Below are 15,719 nucleotides of genomic sequence, written 5' to 3'. Positions count from 1 at the left end.
ATTGTAAATAACTTTAATGTAATTATATGTAATTAAAATTATTCTCAATTAACATAATTAACTAAAGGAAGGAAAGTCAAATTTGATGTAATTTTAACTTATGTAGATCATCCAACTTCACTTAAGGGACTTCAAAACATACAAAATATTAATCCTAATTCATTGATCAGTACTCTCGCAACACAGGCAGATATGAAGGAAGGACAGATATTTTAGTCATTTTATTTTTACATTTTACTTTGATAGGTACAAATAAAAACTCGATATAATGTATTTGAATGAATTTGCAGTGATTTGAATTAATGTGGTTTGAATTTCCATATTTCAGATAAAAGAAAAATTAGAAGAATGAGTTTGCATGGCAACAGTCCTCACAAAGAAACAGTGGCAATTTGTATGCTATATAAAGCACAGAATACTAAAGCCACAAAAGATAGCAACTACTGTGAAATATGAGTGTCATCATGCCCAGAGGAATATGTTACAGCCCAAAGTTTCTTATATCTTAGATGCAAATTTCCTAACTTAACTCAAATAGCTATCAATTGGGAAAAAATTCTGTTCTTCAGATGCTGCAGTTTTCAGATTGGAGGCACTTACAAGTTATCCAACTGCTGCGTTAAGTTTCATTTCAACGACTATTTATACTTATTTTCATATATATTCATTCATATTCATTCGTAATAACTTCTGCATGAAATTAATTAATACTATAAACCATACAAAGCTTTTTAAGGCACTATTTAAAATATATTAAACTTTACCTTAGTTTCTACTTTAACATAATTGAACACCACAGACAGATGTCATCGCTTTTCTAAAACAGTTACTGCAGTTAAAGGATCTATTAAAAGAACCTGAAAATCCTTCAAACTGTCATATCTGTTTTGCCTCCCTGCTTCTACTTTTGCTTTATCTTCTAACCTATTTTGTGAAAACAAAAAAATCCTTTAAAATACTATGGTATTACAGATTAACATAACGAGTATAAAAACTGCAGTAACAGCTCACTTGAGATTTTTATTACATTTATGTCTACATAAAATTGAAAAAACCACATAAATGAGAAAACAGCTGAAGGGCAAAAATCAAACTGTTGCCTTTATTAGAAGCAAGTCTAATGTCTTTCAGATAAAATATTTGTAGGTGCCACAGTCAATCAAAATTTCAATGGAAAGCAAAGATGAAAGCACTCATGCACAAAAGGCATGTGTGATAATTGCGATGTACAGACAAGATAATGGAAAATATCCCAACCTTCCTTTCATTTTATGTATCAACTGCTGCCTTGACCTGGACAACCTGCCACATTTGCTGCATTATTTTATTTTAATTATTTAGGAGCATTCAATTAATTCAAGAGGTATCTGGTCAGCACAGCTAACCTTGAATAACCTGCTTTTTTCTCTTCAGATGTTGCAGTCCTGTGAAAGTATGATTAAAAATATTTTTAATAAACATGTAATTATGTCTAAAGGTCTCATTTCTGCCACACTTTTATTAAATTTTATTATTAACTCAATTGTAGTCATTAGGTTGCTTTACATTTTCATCATTTTAGAATACCTTACTGCAAAACTCTGAATGTATTTTAGCAGGCAGCAACTGCAGCATGGAAGATCACATATGCCTTAAAGTCCGTGAGCAAGAAAATCATCAGAAATGGTAACTATTTTAAAAAATATGAAAGTATATGTCAAAGTGAGCATAAAGTCCATTGTCTATGCTTAAGAACTACAGAATCATCTTCTGGAATCTATTCTGAGCTATAGTTAGATATAGACATGTAGCTATATATTACAGTTAGCTAACTAACCTATCTACCTTATAAAGGCCTTAGACAAAATCTTTGAGCGTGCAAGCTTTCCTGCAGAAACCCAGTTTCATTCAGTGGACACAACAGAATAAAGAACTACTTGAAATTTTATCTTCACTGTTCAATATCTGATTCTATGTTTTATTTGGCATTCACTGTTCAAAAGACAGTTCTGAAATAGAATAATTAAGCTTTTATCATACACATAATTCATCACAGAAAGTAGATTTCTATTCACCACACTGGTCTTCATAACTTGAACTAACTTATAAACAATAGCTATGGTAGAAAACTTACTTGAATGCAGAAGTGCACTGGAAAGGAGTAAGTGACATGCTTCCACAGGTTCTTTAAATATAGCAATCAGCAAGGATCAAGGAATTGGGTTCCTGTTCCAAGCTCTGGAAGCAAGCATGTCTGCGTATCTGTGTCACTCAAGCCTGATCCCTCTCTCCCTATCTTCCTCCAGCCAGCTCTAGTCCTGAGAACTGTTACTCTAGATGACACTGAAGTCCCTTCTAGCCTCTTATCCAACCATGGTGTTCTGACTTTAGGTCCCTGATCCCCCAGTACAACCTATCAGCCCCTGATAAACAGTGGTTTTAGGGATTTCCACTTCTACCCCTTGCTTTATGTCTCATTCTTCTTACTGCATTATTTTCAACATGCACCAAACAATGCAATCCCTGAATTCCACTTAATTTTTAGAAATGGATGAATGAGTGTTGCTGAAATTGCCCCTTCTCTTCTTTCTCTCTCTCAAAAAAAGAAGTTTGGACATGCACTCCTTTTGGAACATTTAAGTCCAAATACTTTTAAAATTCTTCACAGCTGTAAGAAACTAATGTGAAATCCTGTAATAAACATCAGAGTAGCCACACTATATTAACGGCAAGGTCTATCTACCCAAGAATCCTGTTTACAGCAAAGGTCAAAAGCAGATGTAGAGAGAAGAGTTTAAGTACAGCATGAAACCTTCACTTCCTCTGAGTACTCATCCAAGACTAACTAGTCAAGGTTCAAAAACTTCCAAAGCCAGATGTGGTTTCTATGTCCCCTTTAACACATTTCTCTCCCAGTTTTATCCAGTCTCCCCTTGAATCCATGTAAACTTTTAGATTTACTATTGACAATGAGTTCAGACTGTGTGAAGAACCATGTCCTTCTGTTTTTTTTTGAAACGGCTGAGACACTTCATTCAGAGTCTGCAATTGTACTGGAAAATCCAGTGACCAATCATTCTTTAGTCACTGCTTTCATGCCAGTCATCACAGACCTTTATCATACCCCTTTTCTTTGACTCTTCTCCACATTGAAAAGTTCTAGCTTTCTGAACAGTTCTTTGTACAGAAAAGCCACAGTACTGGTCATCCCTGCTGCCCCTCTCTGGACCTTTTCCATTTCTCCATTCCTTTTATTCTCTACTCTTTTCCTGTAACTCTTAAAAATAACTATTGAACAACCATAGCCCAACTCAGTGTCACCTGCACTGCCTACAACTAATACCGATTTGTTCACTAGTGAATCCTGCAACCTTTAAGGTGTACATATAAAGCTTTCTGTACTTTCCAAGTTGTAAAAAAATCTTGAAAGGAGAAAATGAGTGATAACTTTTTCAACTGGAATGATGGGTAAATTTAGGACTATGGAATATAATTATCCAAGTTGACATCTGCCCACCTGAGAAGGTTTCTTTAAGAGTACAAGCTCACAGGCCTTCATATCTCAGTGATACACGCCAAATTACTGTTCACAGTTTAAAAAGAGCTCAGAATAATGATCATGCACATATATGCACACGAAATGGGTCCGAAAAGAAAATGTACAAATATTTTCAGAATTTAGTCCTCATGTATGATACCTAGTTACCAGCTTTCAATAGGATTTCTCATATAATATGATTAATAGCAAGTTACAAAAGTGTGCTGCCACACCAAGAAACATGTCTAATTGCTCTTATATTCATAATCAGCACTCTTAATCTGGAATGAAAAAGGGGGCTGCAGTATGGCTTAAAATAAACCAAGTTACTATGTGAGAAGAGAAGTTATTTTCCTACAGATAAGTAATACTTGGCCCTTAAATTTCTTCCCTACAGCAATATCCTCTGCTCCTTCACAAAGGTGGCCCCTCTCACCTCTGGAGGGCAAAAGCCAGCTTACACTTTGGCTAGGCTGGATTTATTTGCTTGTTCACTGGCCAGATAGTCTGCTATGAAAACAGGATTTAGAGTTGGAAGGTTTTGTCTGCTCCCTCTTCCCTGAAGGTATTAACTATGTCTCCATCTGGGCTCTACCCAGCCATCAACTTTCATAAAACTTCGAGACTCAACTATCTTTGACAGTTCTATCTTTTTGTCAAATTTGGCTAAGATCAGCTAAAAGATTCAAAAGTTACTGGGGACACGGAGCTATGACAAGGGAAAAAAGGGATCGAGGAGACAATGATACCATCAGTAATAATCTAATGAACAAAAAGAACAAACTAGCTTCTTTTTCATCGGCCTAACCAAACTAAATGGGCCAGTACAAAATTAAATACTAAGAAAAAAATTATTTTGTTTCTTAAAAACTCCCCAGAGTACTAAACAGTGGTTCCTTGTTTGAAAACATACTAGAGGCAGATAAAAGCAGTATGATATTAAGAAAGAATAAAACACAGTTGGCAAGTCAAGGACTAGGCTTTTCACTTTCCTGAAGGTTTGTCCTTTAAACACCTTAAATACTGAAATACTGAAAATATTACCTTGAGCTAGTCGTTCAAGACGTCTCCCATGTTCGGGAGGAATGGCATACCTAAAATTCATACAAGGAAAAAAATAAAGTGTTTAAAGACATAATTACTAAACAAGCCATAGTTTCATATAAGCTAAATACTGAAAAATACAGAAGCCAGTAAGATTAAAGAATGAAGAAAGGTATAGTCTGCAGAAAAACTAGTGATTTCGTTATTTTTGAGAAAACATTTTAGTTTATCTCTAGCTTAAACATTATAATATATAGTTCAAGAATGTTTTACTCACTATGTAAAATCATGCATATTGACAATATTTTACCTGATTACACCACTTACCATAATTTCAGTTAAAAGAAGATGTAGGTATTTTTATTTTCCACATGAAACAGAAACACATACAATAGAATAATATCCAATTCATACAGCATTAATTTATTTGAGTCTTACCATGCTTCACAAAAGTTCAACAGAAAAATATGAGCATTAAACAAACTTCTTATATTCTTTACTTATCGTCAATGCTGGGGAATAAGAGAGTTACTTGTCGTTGTAAAGCAATAAAATTAAATCATTTTTTAACTCCAAGAAATACACTCTCTTTAAATTCAGTAATTATACAGTCCTTGGAAACACTCTACTCTTATTATATACTACTTTTAGAAGATTTCATAACCTACTTGCAACAAATCAGTAAGAATATAACAAGACTGGAATCATCATCATGTTATTTTTAATGTTTACTACAGCTAGAAAATTCCAGATTTTTGAAAGGATGAAGTTTCATTCTGCTTTTCTGAACAAACACAGAATGTAAAAAAATGCAACTTTGTTAATCACTTATTTAAAGTACTTCATACATTTACTGTATGCATTAATTAGTCTGTACTAATCAACTTCAACAGCTTGAAAGTGATATAATTAGCTTCTATTTCAGTTTAATATTGTAACAGATTTGGATTGAATCTTCTCTATAAAAATATGGTTCAAAAAGGAAGAAATGCATATTTAGCAGTACCACATAGTCCAAAGCCACATTTTCAAAGCAAGCTGACATTCAGCTTTTTGCTTTTACTACTCTGTGAGCACAGATTTCATTCATCTCCCTTGCCAACTCACTAACATTTACAATTTGACTAAACCAAGTGAAGCATCCTAGGCCACTCGTTTTGCACAAGAATTAAACACCTCCTTTTCCCACCCCTGCCACTACTCTGTACTGCAAGAGAAACTGCGGCACAGAAGCAAGATTTCTATAACCCAGAAGTCAGTGTTCCAAGTACAACCATAACAAAGCCCATGCTCATTGACGACCCACACCAAACAGTATTAAACGAAAGGAGATTTTCAGCTTGACTCCATTCACTGTTTCAGTTTTAACAAGAATTTCATTATCTCCCCAAAATGAATTGTTTCTCTCCGTTTGTCTTTCCAAACTGTTTATACGTCTGTCCTCTTATGTATCTCTACACATGCATCAGTGTGTACACAGTAATCTAAAATACATTTGCATCTTTCACAGCCCAGTGCAAACAAATTGCTAGGTATAGCACTGTGTATTGTACTATGTCATTAAATTACACAACTCCATAAAGTAAAACCAAAAGTGACAGTGTGTCTTTCTAAAAAAAAAAAAAACTCTAATTAGACCTTTCTTTGCTTTTCATGCCTCTAATTAGACCAGAATTCTTTCTAAAAAGTTGCTCAGTACAATTTACTTTATTTTTGTGGTAATATGCGTCAAATGCTTCCACGTGTACACGTGGGCATGTAGGTATGTATCAACACCATAAAAATGTAAAATTTGACAGCTGAACTCTCAATATATCACTTGGAAAGATAAGACACGATTTAACTAGGCTGTACCTATCTATTCAGGGAATCTAAAAACTGTCAAGCAATAATGTATTAAATGTAAGCTAGTCCTTTTCACCACTGTCTTGTTTCTGATGATACCATCTACTCCTTGATCTTTCGTTTCTTGCCAGTGTTGCTATTGCCCTCTTTTCATACTTAACAGACCAAGGAAAAGAAACTCTTTTGTAGTACCACACATTAGAAACCCAGTTTCACTCTCCAGATACTTCAGGCTAATGACTTTCCTTGGTTCCAAATACAATTTATTAGAAAATTGAGCTTTTCAATACATAAGCAGCTGCCTTGGATACCAGTCAGATTATGCCAACATGAATCTTATTACTGTCTACAGTACAGAAGATAAAGCAAAACACCCAAACCCTAACTCAGACGTAAGTCAATGAAACTATGGAAGAGAAAAGGCCAAAGGAGTACAGAAAGTCCTAAAGGAGGCACAAAGCACTCCTTCCTTTACTGCAGTGTTACAGCTTTTAGAAACCTTGTGTCCAACCTCTTTTAGCCACATTACCAAAAAGCCACTAATGTCTGACTTCTCAAATCTTAACAGCAAATCCTACCCTCTTTAAAAGCAAATGTAGTGGGTGTTAAATGCTAAATCACTAGGAGGCAAAAAGACTGTTTCTCAGATACAAAACAGAAATATATTAAAAAAGAAAGAAAGAACAGTATTATTCTTGATGCTAAGTACCTTTTAATTTTATTAGTTCAGGAAGACATGTTTGTATAAACTCTTGAAAAGACAGATGTGTGATAAAAACTGAGTTCATCACTGTTCATTGCTAGATTCACACCACAAAGGCAGGGTAATTATGGTAGATACATATGTTGAATATTGTTCAGGAGCATCTGCTCTGAAATACACAATAATGCAGCAATGCAAGGGTACAGACAACAAGATAACTATAAATAAATAACAACAAATATTGTATGCAAGTCAAGACTTTGTGTCTCTCAAACAGGTATATACCTAATGTTTCCATTACACTGTCAAGGTTAAACACTTTACATGATTTCTCAGTGCACTTTAAGCACGCTAAAAAATTCTTGGCCTTTTTTGTTTTTTGATAAAAATCTCAGTCTTAGGGAATAACGCCCACCATTTACCCACAAATCAGTAGCAATAAAAGCTCGCTGTCCTATTCCTCAGCCTCCTGGTGGATGCAATAACAGGCAATAGTCCAGTCCCTACAATCACTCAGTCATGTCTTTAGCTCAGAAAATATGATTGGTGACAATTAAGACTCTATGATGTGGAAAACTGGTCTACTGGGAACTTGGCTGAAATAGCTGCTTAATAATTTTAGTAAGTACTTAGGTCACTATTGACTTTATACTCAGAAGCAAAACCTTAATAACCTCTGATTTACTGCTACCTTCATGTTGTTTTGTTTCTGCTCTGTGACAGCAAATTTATTTTTTGTCTCCCTATATGACAACTGCTATTCCATTACAGTAAAATACGACAACTTTATTTCACATGGCAAATAAAATCCAGTGCAGAAAAAGAAAAAATAGAGGTTTTACTAACGGTCAATAGAAATGAGTACAGAGATTGAGTTTTATTAGGAATGTTTGTACATTACGTTGAGAAGCACACACACAGCAACACACCAAGAAAAATACTCCTTTTCCTTTAACTAGGGAACTGAATCTTTAGTCCCTCACTCAAAGATATTCATGAAAAGCATGTGGACTATAGATGAAACTGCATAACTCAGAAGAAAGTGTGGATTAAAATGGCAGCCTTCAGAAGAAGCAATAACTAACACAGTTTTCAGAAGGCGCAAGGCAAACCATCTGATGTCATCATATCTCCATAGCAATATCTACTTTTTCATATTTTCGTTCAAGAGACTGTTGCAGAAACATCAGACAACATGAAATAATTCTATTATACAAGCAACACTTCTGTGAAACTGGACTAAACATATCTATCTCAGCTGACAACATATATTTTGAAACAACTCTAGGGCATGATCATTAACAACTGCATCACCTATGGATAATTTTGCGTATTTTGCATTACCTTTACACTTTTTCCCCTCACCTTGTAACAGTGTAAGGTATAACCACGACTCTTTAGATAATGAATGGAGGTCATTAAAAAAAAAAAACTGTTCAAAGCTGACAGATATCTAAAAAGGAAATTAAAAAGGTTAAATTTCTACACTCATATCAAAATGAGAATGTGGAAGTGGCAGGGAAGAAATAGCAAAATTAGCTTTGTTCAGAAATACTATTACATTAATGTAATACCAGGGGAAAAAAAATTGGGACATGAAAAGATATTACATTAGCTGAGTTTTAAAGGAAATTTTTGATTCAATCATTCTCATCTCTTTCCCACACCTGTATCCTGCAAGTGCTCAAGAAGCCAAGCTTTCCAACTCCAGAAGCCAATTTTAAGTTCAGCTACTTATTAAATCACTGTATATAATTTGGGACTGCACATCTGTGCTACTACTACTTTGCCTGTTTATATTAAAATTCAAGTAAATTGAAGAATCGGTTCATTTCTCAATCTGAAGCTTTGTAAAAGAATAGTAATGACTCCAAAATACACACAAATACATACAGCAGGCCAAGAGTGTTTCAAAGGAATCACTTGCTTAGAGGAAAGAAGATACTTTAATGCTTTTTCTCCCCCACACTAGCAGGTTGCACTGAAAACCAGCAAGTTCTCACAAGATCTTGATTCTGTTCCCCAGTCTTAGGGTCTATCCATTTATCTAATGACCAGCTAATGGAAATTACAGAAACTTCCTGGTAGCAGATGTTATAATCCAAGACTCCTCTCCTCCTGTTTACAGACAACTTCCCTCTTGCATGATGTTTCTTTGCTCCCACGAATCTTGCAGCGCGGAACAGTGAAGCTTCAACAGGTTATATGAAGACTATATCCCCATAACCTAAGGACTAGGGGACACTGTTAGGAGGTAAGGTGTCAACGCCTGAAATAAAGAAGGAATTGAAATAACATTCCCACTTTTTTGTTGGATTCTAATCAATAAGCAGTTTTACAAAAGGGGGAAACTCTCATCTACTCTTCTTTAAAAAAAGTGAGCAACTTGCATGCTCCAGTGGTATGACTTAGGTATAGGACTTCCAGAAAGTTTTTCTGAATCTCAGTTCCAGTTCCCACAGCTCAGTGTCAGACAGTTAAGCCCCAAGATTTCAAACATTTCCCTCTTTTCAGAGTTGCCTGCTGGCCAAAAGTTCAATAGCTTTCCCTTCAGGATGCTGGCTGCAATATAGCCCACTTGGAAGCACCTACTTTCAGACCTCTACACTGTGTCGAACTTCAGAGATTAATTCAGGGTTCTGAACTTCTCTCGGGGAATAGCAGCCTAAAAGTTAAGCACAGTTCATGACCCTAAATCTCTTTGCTGAGTCAGCGCTAAGTTTTCATAGAACAGATAACCAAGTCATCTGCAGTTGCTTCTCAATTCATAAAAAATGTATTATTTAACCAATTCTCACACTTGTTTTGTGGTATCTTCTTGATAATTTATCATAAAATAAGATCCAAAACAGCACCACATCAAATTCACCAACTGCAATGTCTACAAGGCCAGAAATAAAAAAATAGATATGACAATTATCCAAACCTTCTCAAAAAATGGCATCAAAACAAAACACTTTCCACGCTACAGCTACTAAGTCCTTCCAAAACTATATTGTCTTATTTTTAAGACAGTAATATGATAATATTTATTTAGAAAAATGAAATGCAGTATTACATTAAGTCTAGTGCAGCCATGCTTCCTGAAACAGTATTTTACATATAATTGGAAAAAAAAAAAAAAAAAAAACCTACATACTGTGCTCTTATGGCTAAAAAGAAAGGCGGTGCTATTTGTCTGTATCAAAAGGACGAGTTTCATTTTTCCTTAAGTCATAGCACAGACTTGATGAGAATTCTATGTATCTATCTATTCTGTCCTTAATTAAGCAGAAGAGCATGACTGTATGTTGGCCATGGTTAATGTGCATTTAGCATCGAGCAGTATTTAAATAAAAAGAATCAGAAGGCATTAGCTAACATTCTTACTAATGCCATTTTAACGGCGTCAGAATCTCAAAAGGTTTCCGCCTGTCCTACACAAACTATTAATCTTGAGTGTCCTGCCAACAGAGTCCATCCTACTGCTTATACAAAAAACTTCTATCTCCAAGTTTGTTCCAACATAAAAATCATAATTTAAATACATTCAAGAAGGAAATGAATTCACAGTCCTCACTTTAGGAAACTTAGAAACCGGTAAAAGGTCAATGCCTTCACTGGCTGCAAACAGTGCCAAAAGCCAAATACCTGAAGCATGCTTTAAGAATTGCACAGTCCCCAGTTATCACTGTGTAACAAACAACAGTATCCTTCTACATTTTTAACTTAGTGTGCATGTTTCCCTAGAAAGTGAATTTTACTTTAATAGCAGGAAAAGTAGCAGATCTTAGTGAAGTTGGAAGCAAAACCTTACCATCTTTAATCCCCTCTCTAAAACGCCACGCAGCTGTCTCACTTTAGCAAGGAGTCAACAGCAGTACAAGAGCTGGCCAAACCACAGACATCATAACGTTAGATACATGCACGTAAAGATCACTGCAATGTAAGTTGGGGTTTTCTTTTTCCAAAGACCCAAAGTCCATTGACTTCACTTTGAAGATCAAGAATGTAGGCCGTAATAGCCTCTGAGAACCTTGACCGTGAGATGACAAGTCCCCAGTTTCCAAGAACAGAAAACGAGATCTGTATTTGCTATAAAAAAATACATCAAGTTATCTAGAAAAGCAAATTTCCTATGAATATTATACGGATCAGCACAAAATTCTATGAACTCAGTCACTAGACTGACTGCCACACTTCTTTGCCTTACCTCCCTTTAATGTCTGGAACAAAAGAAAAGAAAAGAAATAATGAATACAATTTGATTTGCCCACAATAAAGATAAGGTAGAGCAGCTCGTGAAGTTAGACTAAAACAGAAGATTTTGCACTGCAAAGCATTTTAAAATCAATAATAAATGAATCTAAATCTTAATAATACTAAATTTGAAGTTATGAATAAATAGAAAAATCAAAGAATTCCAGTTTATACAGTAAAATATATTAAACAAAACAAAGAGCTAAGCACTTGTAACACAATTTTACTAGAATAACGTGTGGGAGTATAAAAATTCAGTCGGTCTTCTACAAGTTTGTTTTGTTTTTATCTATGCCTCACAAAGTAATTATATGAACCTTCACCACATGAATAACATCGTTCTATATATCAGAGCCAAAGTTGTTACTTTTTGTAATACAGAATAGTTCTTATTGTACTGTTTTCAAATTTATAGTTCTACTGACACTACAAAGCTGAATTCTGAAGGAGTCTGTTCATTCCATCTGTCTCAGTAGAAACACCAAAACCCACAGACTAGCAGAAAAGGTCGTTTAGTGGATTGGTCATTAGCTTTAGAAAACTTGCTTCTCTAACTTATCATATGCTAAATTGTTCAAAAATAAAGAAGAGGTCACATATTTTGTATGTTTTTAGCATATACAAAAACTGAAAACTTCATTCCAAATAGCAGCTATCAATTTTCTGGCCCTATGAAAAGTATTAACTTAACCCAAGAATTGCCTTTAAGAGAAAACAACATAGTTTCTTCTTGACCTTCAAGTTCAAAGTTATTTACCAGATACGGGACAGCACTTCTACTTTTGCTATCTTTGTTGTTGCATTTGTTCTGTGAATAGAGGGAGTATCTCCTCCTTTTCTCCTCACTACTTTCAAACCAGTATTTTCAATGGCTTTATATTTCTAAGACTGCAGATTAAGAAAAATGCTGGCTAAAAACATGTAAGTGGATAAAAACTAGAAAGAAATAGCTGCATAAATGGTTGCAACTGAATTGAAAACAACTTTACTTTCTAGTTTATAGTTAAATAGATAGGTAAAGATTTGACTCAGACTATAGTTTGAAAATTATCCCAAAATTACTTTCAGTGTTAATATTTTCCTTCAAATTCAGTAGCAGAATGATAGAAAAGTTTAGGTTGGAAGAGACCTCTGAATGTCATCCAGTCCAGTCTCCTGCTCAAAGTATGGCTAACATCAAAGTTAGATCAGGAGCCTCCCTAAACAACCTGTCCCAATCTCACTGAATTTTTTTTTCCTATAAGCAATTGGAATTTCCCTAGTTGCAACTTGTGATTATTCCTACTTGTCCTTTGTTGTGCCTGTGCATCACTGAAAAGCATTTGATTCCATCTTCTCTATAATCGCCCTGTACCATGGGCTACAACCCCAGACCATATGTAAGAACGTATAACCTTTACAGAAATTCATGGGTCAGCTACTACACACAAGTAACTATCAGTTCTAAAATGTCTGTTTGTCCAACTGACAAAAAATTTGTCCCTAAGGATAGATGAAGTAAGGGAAAGCCTTTCTTAGTATTTTGTAGTTTGCATAAGAATCTGCTTACACTTGCCTGTATTGTTACTTCTTGTAAGAACCAAAAGGTCAAGTTCAACACTAAAAATTAAAAGAGAAGTCAGAGTCCAGAAAAATGTATCAGTTCTCAAGAAGTATCCCATTTGTTTGAAAAAATACTAAAGATTTAAGTAAGCATGAAGCTTCTTCAAAACTAAGCCTCCACAGATTGTGTACCAACCACTCAACCACATTATGGGCATAAGTGTGAAAAAAAAAAAAAAAAAAATCCATACAGAAATACATAAGAACCACAGAAAGATACAAAATTGCTCCAATACATGCATTCATTAAAGGTGTTCATAATCAGCAAAGAAGCCCAAAAGAGACTATTCAAGTCTCAGCATCTACTGACATACTCCTCCTCTTTGTTTAGTGTATGGTTTGGGGGATTTTTTAAGAATACAGAAAATGAAACTTATATTAGCTCTTATCGATAAAACTTAAAAACCTATCTTGACTGACACTTAGCATCATCAAAAAAATTCCATGTAATTGGTAGTCTGCATTGGCTTTTCTGTCTTTCTGGCAACTTCACGGACACTGCTCTTCAATGTTGCATTTTACAAATTGTATCCTGCAAATAACGGAAATGGTCTGGAAGGTTATGTCACTCATTTTGCTTTTTGGACTATATGATAACTGGTTATTCAGTACTGTAGAACTTCCTAAGTGTAGGCAGCAGTTATATTTGAAATTTGAAAACTGGTAAGGTGCTGAGTAAACTATATGTTTCACAAGCAAGACAGCTTTTAGAACAGCACTATTCAAAGTAAGGTAAAAGCACATCAAAAATAAAGAATCGTAGATTTAGTGCTCAAAAAAAAAAAAAAAAAAAAGCCAAACAGCAAGATGGTCATTGGACAAGCAGCAGACCTTTGTATCCACCCCATTATTCTTATCTCAGTGACAAGAAATAAGATGGGAAACATGGAGTTCTTTTTTACTAAGCCAGATACATGCAGCAATAATGGATAATGTCATCAGATGCAAGCTAATTCTGTGTGACACTAAATATTTTACCAAGCTACTACTCTGAAGCCCTTGTTACATATTGGCAGGGGAACAATAGCTGAGGATTATTCTGTGATAATTACTATTTAAAAAATTCCAAAGCTTCAAAGAAATAAAATGTTGTTAAGCTAAACTTGTAACTGTAATTTGTTCACAGTAAGTATAATTCACTGGTTTCACAGTTGATAACATGCAATTTGCATACTCCAGGTTACAGCAAAGTAAGGCTCTCTAATTCCAGACACTGTGCTCAGAATCCCATGCCAGTCCCAACAAGCAACACTAGTTTGCGTTACAATCTATTTAGGAAGTTAATATTTAGTATATATAGATTTAATAAATAATGGATTTTTAAAATATAGATAATTTCATAAAAAGTAAATCCTCTTCCATTGTGTTTCTGATTATAACTCCCTTTTAATTGGATCTGTCTTCTAATTCTTATTTCTAACGCTTCTGACAGTTTTCAACAAGTCAGTGTGGCTAACACTCTCCTCTTCCAATTTAAGCATAAACATCTCCCTACCTCTCATGGAAGTTCTACACTTCACTGCTGCAGTCCACATTAAAATGTTTGCACTTTACTATTTTCTTTACCTATTTTTCATAATTTTTCATTTTCCATAAAACTTAACTAAGAAACATGCAATTTTTGTCAACGGTACACATAATTTGTGCGAAGGCAGCAACATACTTTCACTCACGCTGAATTCTCCATCACCTGCCCCAATCTTAATCAGTCTTTTTTAGCTGCTGATCACACTGAAAATCCTACTAATACAACTCTGGAAGACTCTGGAAAAACCTTTACACTCCAGCTGAGTCTCTTTTACATCACCTACTTGATTACTGCATTTGTTCTAAAATCATACAGCGTTAGTATCAGTCCTACATCTTTGTGTACATAATTTTAACTAATATCAGGATCCAATAATTTTACACCACCATATGCATAACCCCCTCACTCCTTTCTCTACTACGGCATTCAATTCAAAACTCCTTCCTCATTTTTCCCTTAATGACGGAAGATCATCAGGTGTTGGTACACTTCCCCCCCGCCCCAGCAAATCCACAACCATATATTCTAGCCACATTAATCAAGAGGCAACAGTATAGTTGAACCAGGCAGAACCTTAGGCAGTCTCAAGAGGATCGTACTTCTCACTATCCTATATCCACTTACTCTAGAATAGTGAATTCCCAAACCTAAATCACATGCTTTATCTTAAGCTTCACCATGGATTCTTTTCACTCTGCTCCTTTGAAATTAATCACTAAACTGCTGGGTGAAGCCTTACTCCTCTTGTTCATCTAATTTTGGTTAAGTTATCTTTCTCCAAAAATTTGGCCTCTTTTTCTTGACATTATCACAGATGCGGAATGATCTTCCCTTTCTGCAGCATATATTTATCTTTATTTTATGACTGGCACTCCCTGTAAGGTATTCTGTAATATACAAAATGCATTACTACATTTAAAAAAAAAAATACAGTACATTATCTCCTGGCATTTCCAGTCTGTTCGTAAGAGTTAAGAAGTGACCAGAGAAGACTAGACGGAATGTCACAGGAAACATCCTCACAAATTGATACATATTCTGTTTGTATTATACTGCAAGTTTACACTATGTACTTCTTAATAGTAAGTAAAGTATCAGACTCTTTATATGGAAAATAATTCATATCTCCACTGTAAAACATAAATGGTGAACACAATTTAAAAAATATTACAGTCTAAAATAAAATACTAAATAGATTCTCCACACATCCTTACTCTTTTTCTCTAACAAAAATAAGAATA

At 34.8% G+C, this 15,719-nt stretch overlaps 1 protein-coding gene across 10 annotated transcripts in view; it reads right to left on the bottom strand.

The window, feature by feature from the left end:
- The window catches only part of KDM4C (lysine demethylase 4C), a 255,488-nt gene that overhangs the window by 204,973 nt on the left and 34,796 nt on the right, over window positions 1–15,719 (bottom strand). For all 10 annotated transcript variants that reach the window (XM_064502918.1, XM_064502920.1, XM_064502917.1 and 7 more), the window contains one exon: window positions 4,562–4,611. In XM_064502918.1, coding sequence (XP_064358988.1) covers window positions 4,562–4,611 — 50 coding nt within the window. The remainder of the gene's footprint in view (window positions 1–4,561; window positions 4,612–15,719) is intronic.

The sequence above is a fragment of the Dromaius novaehollandiae genome, chromosome Z (assembly GCF_036370855.1).
Source record: "Dromaius novaehollandiae isolate bDroNov1 chromosome Z, bDroNov1.hap1, whole genome shotgun sequence".
Classification (NCBI taxonomy): domain Eukaryota; kingdom Metazoa; phylum Chordata; class Aves; order Casuariiformes; family Dromaiidae; genus Dromaius; species Dromaius novaehollandiae.
Note: the sequence above shows the minus strand (reverse complement) of the source record. Positions and strands in the feature narration are given on the sequence as shown.